This window comes from Monopterus albus, unplaced genomic scaffold (genome assembly GCF_001952655.1).
Source record: "Monopterus albus unplaced genomic scaffold, M_albus_1.0 scaffold63.1, whole genome shotgun sequence".
In the NCBI taxonomy this organism is placed as follows: Eukaryota; Metazoa; Chordata; class Actinopteri; order Synbranchiformes; family Synbranchidae; genus Monopterus; species Monopterus albus.
Window position 1 is genome coordinate 541,390 of NW_018127943.1, and position 8,605 is coordinate 549,994.

Sequence of the window (8,605 nt, forward strand, 5' to 3'; positions counted from 1 at the left end):
TGAGGTAATACATCTTTATTTTTTTTGCAAAACAAGACTTTGAATACAGACGAGCCTGAACTCAGGCAAAGGAATCACAGTCCTTTCTCTCCATGCAGTGTTGCACATGAACAGAACCTCCCCTTACCTCATCATGGAATGTACCATTCCCATATTTACTGCTCTGACATTTAAAACTGAGTGCAACAGGGGACTTTGTAAAACAAATGTGTGGGCACCATGAAGTTGTATAGCAAAACCAAAACTGCTTTTCTTATGGAGGTTTTACAGAGTAATGCTCTAGACCCAAGAGCAACACTGGTCCACCACACAACACAATTTGACTTTTACCTTTACTGCAGTTTTAGGATGAAGAATTTACAGATGAGGCTAAACTGTTAAGAGACTTGGGAGGCAGGGAGTTTTAATCCACCTCTTCCATGCGTGAAGCATCATCATCATCACCATCGCCTTCTAGGGGAGGAATCTCTTCTGGGACAGCTGTGGAGGTGGCCTCCTCTGTGGGAAGATCGTCATCGATGCCTAGAGGTACAGTTGTGTTACTGTTAAAGAGTTCAATACAAGTACCCAGCATGTTGTAGCTACAATGTTTGTGTTCTTACCCAGTCCAAGTTTGATCATTCTGTAGATGCGGTTGGAGTGGGTCTGTGGGTCGTCCAGGGTAAAGCCTGAGGAAAGCAGAGCGGTTTCAAAGAGCAGGATGACAAGGTCTTTCACAGCCTTGTCGTTTCTGTCAGCTTCAGCCTTCTGCCTGAGAGTCTCCACAATGGGGTGGTCAGGGTTGATCTCCAAGTGCTTCTTGGCCATCATGTAGCCCATGGTGGAGTTGTCCCTGAGTGCCTGGGCCTTCATGATCCTCTCCATGTTGGCCGTCCAACCGTAAGTACTTGTCACAATGCAGCAGGGTGAAGACACCAGCCTGTTGGATACAGTCACCTGGATGAGACAGAAAAAGTGCAAAAGATTTAAATTCAAGAAGGGCTGAACTCGGTTTAAAGCATGCAGAACAGTAATGTCAGAAATAACACTCCAGCACATCCAAGGCAACAGTCAGTTTACCAAGACTAGCATAATGCAAAAGCATCTTCTAGACTAAGTGGTTAAACTTCAGCCAGTCAAACTATGAAAAATATATCCAAACTGAAACAAGCATCTGTTAGAACAGTAAAACAAGTGCATCCACCACATTGAGTTAGGTTTTCAAAAACGTTCTAGACTCAGTATCTCCCAATCCCCTGGATTCTTTAGTTACTCAAACATTTGGTTTGGAGGAAGACAAAAACAAAAACACACAACTCAGGGCACACTGGCTACCACAGGAATCCTAAGGGGCCAAGTGAAAGCGACATTAACTCACCACAACATAAGTGGGATGAATTGGGGCACCTGTTACCAAATAAGAGACCATAAACTGCAGTTGTGAGCTTAAAAATTGCAAAATGAGGGAAATTTGAGGTAAAACAAAAAAGGCTGCAGGATCACTGACCTTCTCCACTTTCTTGTCAAGTATCTCCTTCATGAGCTTGCAGAGGCTCTCAAACTTGGACTTGTCCTCCTCCATCTTTTTCTTCTCCTCCTCATCTTCTGGCAGCTCCAGTCCCTCTTTGGTGACAGAAACCAGGGTCTTGCCATCAAACTCCTTCAACTGCTGGACACAGTACTCGTCAATGGGCTCAGTCATGTATAGGACCTCGAAGCCATGCTTGCGGACACGCTCGACAAAGGCAGAGTTGGCCACCTGATCCTTGCTTTCACCTAGAGATAAGACGAGCATCAGTGTTAAACTGACATTTAGTAGCTGACTGCCATGGTACCCAGCTAATGGGGATCCTTTTAAATAGTGTACTAGTCTGCTTATGATGCAAATTAAATTTTCACTTGTGTTCAGGCATACAGTGCCAGGAGTCTCACCAGTAATGTAGTAGATAGACTTCTGGTTCTCCTTCATACGAGACGCATAGTCTGTGAGGGAGGTCGTCTCATCTCCAGACTGGGAGCTGTGGTAGCGCAGCAGCTCAGACAGCTTCTTGCGGTTTTGAGAGTCCTCATGGATGCCCAGCTACAGTGATACAAGGACAACTGTTATATACCCAAAGCAAACTCATACACAGGAGCAAGGTTACCTTTTGCCTGTTTTATATTCTCATATGAAAACATTTAGATACCTTGATGTTCTTGGAGAAGGCTTCATAGAACTTCTTGTAGTTCTCCTTGTCCTCAGCCAGTTCAGCAAACAGCTCCAAACACTTCTTGACCATGTTCTTGCGAATGACCTTGAGGATCTTGCTCTGCTGCAACATTTCTCTGGAAATGTTGAGGGGAAGGTCCTCGGAGTCCACCACACCACGGATGAAGTCTGGAATAAATATGATTTGTGGTTTAGTTAAACATTTTTAGCGGTACATCAAGGTTGTACCATTAACAAGAAATTCCTATTTGAATCAACAGTGCAAAGAATTTATTTAGTCTCAAATGTGGGGAGTCATTCAACTTACTCAGGTACTCAGGGATGAGCTCTTCACAGTTGTCCATGATGAAGACTCTCCTGACGTACAGCTTGATGTTGTTCTTCTTTTTCTTGTTCTCAAAGAGGTCAAAAGGTGCCCGGCGGGGGATAAAGAGCAAGGCCCGGAACTCAAGCTGGCCCTCAACTGAGAAGTGCTGTAAAAGGAAAATAACTTTAGTTTCAGTGACACTGCTGGCTGAGGCATACATACCTGCCAACAGCTGCTTTTCCACTCCTGTGCTCACCTTGACAGCCAAGTGATCCTCCCAGTCATTGGTCAGACTCTTGTAGAACTCGCCATATTCCTCATTTGTGATGTCGTCAGGGTTTCTGGTCCAGATGGGCTTGGTCTTGTTCAGTTCCTCCTGGTCAATATACTTCTCCTTGATCTTCTTTTTCTTCTTTTTGTCCTTGTCTTTGGAGTCCTCCTCATCATCTGAGCCCACATCCTCAATCTTTGGCTTGTCCTCACCCTCCTCCACCTTCTCTGCCTTTTCCTCCTCTGCCTCATCATCACTGATCTCCTTGTCACGCTCCTTCTCCACCTGCATGTAAAAAGGACTAGATTTTAAAGCTGCCATGGAACAAACTGTTTAATCCTGAACAAAAGAAAAGTGGAATATTAGCTAATCAAATTCAATACATACAAACAGGGTGATAGGGTAGCCAATGAACTGGGAGTGCTTCTTCACAATCTCCTTGATCCGCCTCTCCTCAGTGTACTCCGTCTGGTCCTCCTTCAAGTACAGGATTATCTTAGTTCCCCGGCCAATGGGCTCGCCTGTGAAAGGAAGAGAAGAAAAAAAAAAAAAAGTAAATGTACAGCCATTTGCACACAGTGCAAAATGACACACTGTGACCACACCCTACTAGCCATAAAACCAGTTTTACTCATCTGTGTTGAAAATATAACCTAGAGTGCCAAATGGGCACGGTGCAATACCATAGATAAACTGCCAAAATTAACATGCTGCTTTACGTTTAGGGCTAGACAACAATATCCAGCAGCTGAATGCAAATTTTCATTGCTTAATCAAATAATTTTTCCATTGTCTCATCTATAACTAGACAATTCCTATCACAGACACCCAGCACAAAGTGACTGCAAGTATCCTTACCCAACCAGCAATTTAAAACCCAAGCTTCAAGTTTACTATGAAAGAGATATGGAGAGCACTTAATTCTCCTGAGTACTTTTGAGTTATTTGGTGTATTTTTCTTGAAAAACCAAACACGACTAAACAGATGATCAAAATGGCCAGCAATGTATTTTTTTTAAATTCAAGTATGTTGCCACTGTAATGATGCCAGGACACGTACCGTTATCGACCTTAACTGTGAAGGAACCTCCAGCAGAGGACTCCCAGGCGTACTGCTCATCATCATTGTGTTTGGTGATGACAACGACCCTCTCAGCAACAAGGTAGGCAGAGTAGAAACCCACACCAAACTGACCAATCATGGAGATGTCAGCTCCAGCCTAGAAGGGACACATTTTTCATTTTCATAACGTTAACAGTCTTTGATAAGTGAATGCATCTATTATCATTGTTTTGCATTGCAAGTTAAGCCTGTTACATGCACATCCTTGTTCTTTTCCCCACATGCTGCAATATAGATCATGTTGCACTATCCCACCTGCAGGGCCTCCATGAAGGCCTTGGTGCCAGACTTGGCAATGGTACCCAGGTTGTTAATCAGGTCAGCTTTGGTCATGCCGATTCCAGTGTCGATGAGGGTCAGGGTGCGGTCAGCTTTGTTGGGGATGATGTCGATTTTCAAATCCTTGCCACTGTCCAGCTTGGAGGGTTCTGTCAGGCTTTCATAGCGAATTTTGTCTAGAGCCTGTAAACATACAATAACAAAATACAGATAATATTCACATGAGGTCCTACAGTCTAATCTGCAGCTTTGTGAATAACCTTTGGCATCATTAAATACCATATCATAACATAAGGACATGAACAAAAACTGCTTAATTACAAGGGCATGATAAGAAAATACAAAGCTTCTGCAGACTTACATCAGAGCCATTAGAGATAAGCTCCCTCAGGAAGATCTCTTTGTTGGAATAAAAGGTGTTGATGATCAGGGACATCAGCTGAGCTATCTCTGCCTGGAAGGCAAAGGTCTCAACCTCCTCCTCTTGGTGCATTTCTTCAGGCATCTGCACAAGGCAAGTCATACTTTTATTCAAACAATTTATGGAAAAATGTATTCCCTGGGGATGACAAAATACCATTACCCTAACGGAAAAACAAAGGGCTTTAAAAAGCTAAAAACTAATTTGCTGGCGTGTGATTCAGTCTCAGCATTATTATTATTATACAAAGGCAGTCTGATAGATCAACACATAACTCAGACAACTGCCATCATGCTACAGTTAAAGGCGGAAATTGCAGTAAACCAATATGGCGTCGACCGACAATTGACTCCTCAGACACGTGGTAAGAACTATAATTGAAAATGAAACAACTCAGAACCGGTACTGCGCGTTCACTTGTGGTTGGAACGTGGAGTGCAACCATAAAATGACCACTAGCGTTAACGGGCACGAATACAGACAAATGCTACCAAATCGTCAGTTAACGTTACTTTGGTCCATTTAGGTGTGACCCAACCAGGGCGGGTTTGAATTATTAAATAAATAGCCAACCTTGTCAATCTCCACCACACCTGCCTCGGTACAACCCAAGCCTGGCCCAACAGAGCGGCGCAGTGTCGCATTTACACAGTCGTATCACAAACTGTTAACGTTGTTATAAAACAATATCACCGTGTTAAGGATTAGTGTTCACATTATGCAACAGATATGAGAACACGACGCCATTATTGTACTAGCTGTATGTTAGTCGGGCAGGTTAATATTGCCGTCGTGACTCAGGAGCTCTCATCCTGACACATCAATGGAACAGTTAACGTTAAGCGTTCGGTTAGCAAAAATCAACTAACGGTTCACATCATGTTACGGGCAAGCGAAACAGTGCTATACATACCTTGTTTATTTTGTTGACTGTTCTTGAATAAAATGCAACCACCAAGTTGTCCCTTCTGCTCTCTGGCGCAGAATAATGGAAAGGGACTTCCTTTTAATAGACCGGAATCTTTATACACATGTGGTGCATTGTGCGGCCGTATCCATCCGCGGTGCACCACGTAACTAACGACCACTATTAAATCTAGTTTGCGGGTCGAACACAGTCAGTAAAATAGCAATATTATTTTAATAGAGCTACAGTATACTGACTTAAAACTAGAGCGAGTGTTGACACGAACGTAAGACGAGATAGTGAATAGACCAGACTATTATTCGTGTAATCAGGCAATTGTATAAGACTGCAGCACTTCAGTTTAAGATATGAATTATTTTCTTTATCCCAAGGTTATGTGCATTCGTTCTAAATAGGAAATCAAATCAAAATATATTTTATGCATGCTATACGTGGAACTAATCATTCGTGAGCACCTCAGTATACAAGAACCATTAGGTAAAAGCCAACCAAGCTGGTACCTCACAAAATACTGCAATCTATTTAGCAAAGCCAGTCCCCTCTGCTCAGCGTACCACTACTACCACCTAGTGTCGGTTTATGCCAAAAAGATTACTACAGAGACCGAATTTTGGTTGAAGGACTCATAACTAAAGCCATACACGTCGTGACAGAAATATCTCCATCAACTATATAATCAGTCAAAATTACAGGTGCATCCTTTATGTTATGAGAAATTGACAAACAACTTGGATCTTTTTGATCTGATGGAGGAATATTTGAAAAACCAGAAGGGTGTGCTTCGTTTCTTCTAGCACTTTCCATGAAAAAAAAAAGTCTAAAGTGACGTCACGGGCTTGTCAGCCGCAGCCTTCCCGGTCCAGCTGTGGACAGTAATGCCATGGTAACCATTAACTGAAACGTTCTGTAGATATAAAGATATAAAATAAATGTATTATAGCGCTGAGCGCTACCTGCACTGTTGATATGAGTATTCGTATATCGAAATAAAAATGTCTTTCACACACATTAGGCTTATGGAATTTACCAGCCATATACAAACATTTAACATTCGCCTTTCGCCCGTATACAATAAGCTATTATGTAAGACTAGGAAAATCTGGCAAAATTGTTTACCTTTTGAAACATTTTTACAAATAAAGGCAATCAAAATATTTGCCGATTAACTATTTCTTTTTTTTTTTTTTTTTTTTTTTTTTTTTTTTTTTTTTTTTTTTTTTAGGAAAAATGCAAAACATTTGTAGGTTCCAGTTAGTCAAATGTGCAAATTTAATGCTCCTTTTTGTTGTATATCACAGTAAACTGAACATGTTTGGGTTTTGGACCGTTGGCTGGACAAAACAATAATAGATTATGTTGTACCCGGTACTTTTTACCATACTGACTCTGAGAGACTGGGCAGTCCAAGTAACTACAAGACAGTGCTGATTTATTCCATGAACACAGGTAAAAATTAACATTACACGCTCAGGTATCTTGCACCTCCAAACTACACGCAGGCAGATGAAAGATGAAAGACCAAAACCAAAACCAGGCCTATACATTTATCTCTTCGGTTGGGCTAGCCCCATTCTACACAGGAACGTCAAAATGAGACGTCTCTGGTGCCAACTTTGCTGCTGGCCATAGCAGTAGTCAAAACATGAAGTAAATCAATGTGTGTGTGTCTGTTGATTAAGTGGTGTGTAGCTAAAAACATTTGTAGGTTCCAGTTAGTCAAATGTGCAAATTTAATGCTCCTTTTTGACCTGACCTCTAGTGACATGTCATGACATTAAACATAAGAACGTATTATGGCTAAGGCTACAGTTATACACATCATAATAATAATATTAAACACCCTGTCTGCTGACAGTCATCAACTTTTCTTTCTCATTATCCTTGACCAGATGTACCCTGTAGAAACTCATAAGCATGACTAAGCATTTAACAGTCTAACTAGACATCCTATCTCCACTAAACATTTCTAATACATAAAGTATCTATCCAATATCTATCTGACTAAAAATACCTAACAATTATATGAGAAGATAATCAGCAGATTGCTCAAAACAAAAATAATCGCAGCTAATGACCTCAAGAAACAATTATTAAACCAGGAGATCCACTGATATTTGAAATTATTTTTAGTTACTTTTATAGGACAGATGCACTGACGTGACTGCTTAGTTACATTAACGAATTAAATAATATTTGCTTCAATTGAACATTTTATTTGCAAACTTCGAATTTAATTGTTTGGCGGTTGTTTAGTTGTTTCTGATACCTCTGGTTGAAATTCTACAACTATTAAAATGCCTCCAAGAGGGAAAAGAGCTAATAAATCAGAAGCGAACGAGGATGTTGAAGCAGAAGAGGATTATATTTCAGCGGCGCAAGTAACAGAGATGTTGAGTCAGAAGAAGCAGATGTACACCGCACAGTTGAGCCAACAACAAGACAACTTCAAAGGTTTTGTGCAACTACTTATGGAGACAAATAACAAGAGACTCGACGACATGACCAGAGAAATACGGGAGATAAAAACGAGTTTGCAGTTTACCCAGCAAGATGTGGATGTGATTAAAGCAGCCATGGGTGAACAGAAAATACAAACCAAGGAAAAAAGGGATGATGTCTACAAAACTTGTGAGAGTCTAATAGCCATAACGGATAAAATGGAGCATTTGGAAGTACAGTCCAAGCGAAAAAACCTGATCTTTTGAGGGAATCAAGGAGTCAGCTGGAGAAAGCTGGACGGATGCGGAGTGTAAGGTGAAGGAAATATTAAAGGAGAAACTGCAAATTCATCAAGAAATTGAGATGGAGCGAGCTCACAGAGTCGGGAAACCTTCTGAGCGGGGGCCGAGGGCGGTGATGGTAAAGTTGATGAAAGAGAAAGATAAGGCACACATACTGCAACAAGCAAAGAAGCTTAAAGGATCTAATATTTATATAAATGAAGATTACACCGAGTCTGTGAGGAAGAGAAGAAGGGAGTTGATGCCGAAGTTAAGGGAGGCCAGGGACAGGGGAAACATCGCGTTCCTGCGGTATGACTGACTAGTGACCCGACCTCGGAACCAGAATCCAGGACCCATGACCAGCA

The 8,605-nt window shown here is 41.5% G+C and overlaps 1 protein-coding gene across 1 annotated transcript; it reads right to left on the reverse strand.

Annotated features, from left to right (window-relative positions):
- On the reverse strand, positions 1–5,623 carry hsp90ab1 (heat shock protein 90, alpha (cytosolic), class B member 1). Its single transcript, XM_020603997.1, has 12 exons — positions 5,503–5,623; positions 4,530–4,673; positions 4,145–4,351; positions 3,827–3,986; positions 3,154–3,287; positions 2,752–3,051; positions 2,496–2,661; positions 2,166–2,356; positions 1,912–2,059; positions 1,487–1,755; positions 603–936; positions 1–522 (listed from the first exon to the last, which is right to left on the reverse strand). Exons 2-12 carry the CDS (start codon positions 4,671–4,673, stop codon positions 404–406), a joined length of 2,172 nt encoding a protein of 723 aa, XP_020459653.1. The 5' UTR covers positions 5,503–5,623; the 3' UTR covers positions 1–403.
- Between the last annotated feature and the right edge of the window lie 2,982 nt (positions 5,624–8,605).

Bases quoted from the DNA above. Each gene is read 5' to 3' on its own strand.
- hsp90ab1 (XM_020603997.1), bottom strand. From the start codon at position 4,673: ATGCCTGAAGAAATGCACCAAGAGGAGGAGGTTGAGACCTTTGCCTTC. The intron at 4,352-4,529 runs GTAAGTCTGCAG...GTATGTTTACAG, and splicing joins TTATCTCTAATGGCTCTGAT to GCTCTAGACAAAATTCGCTA. The intron at 2,662-2,751 runs GTGAGCACAGGA...TTCCTTTTACAG, and splicing joins AGGATCACTTGGCTGTCAAG to CACTTCTCAGTTGAGGGCCA.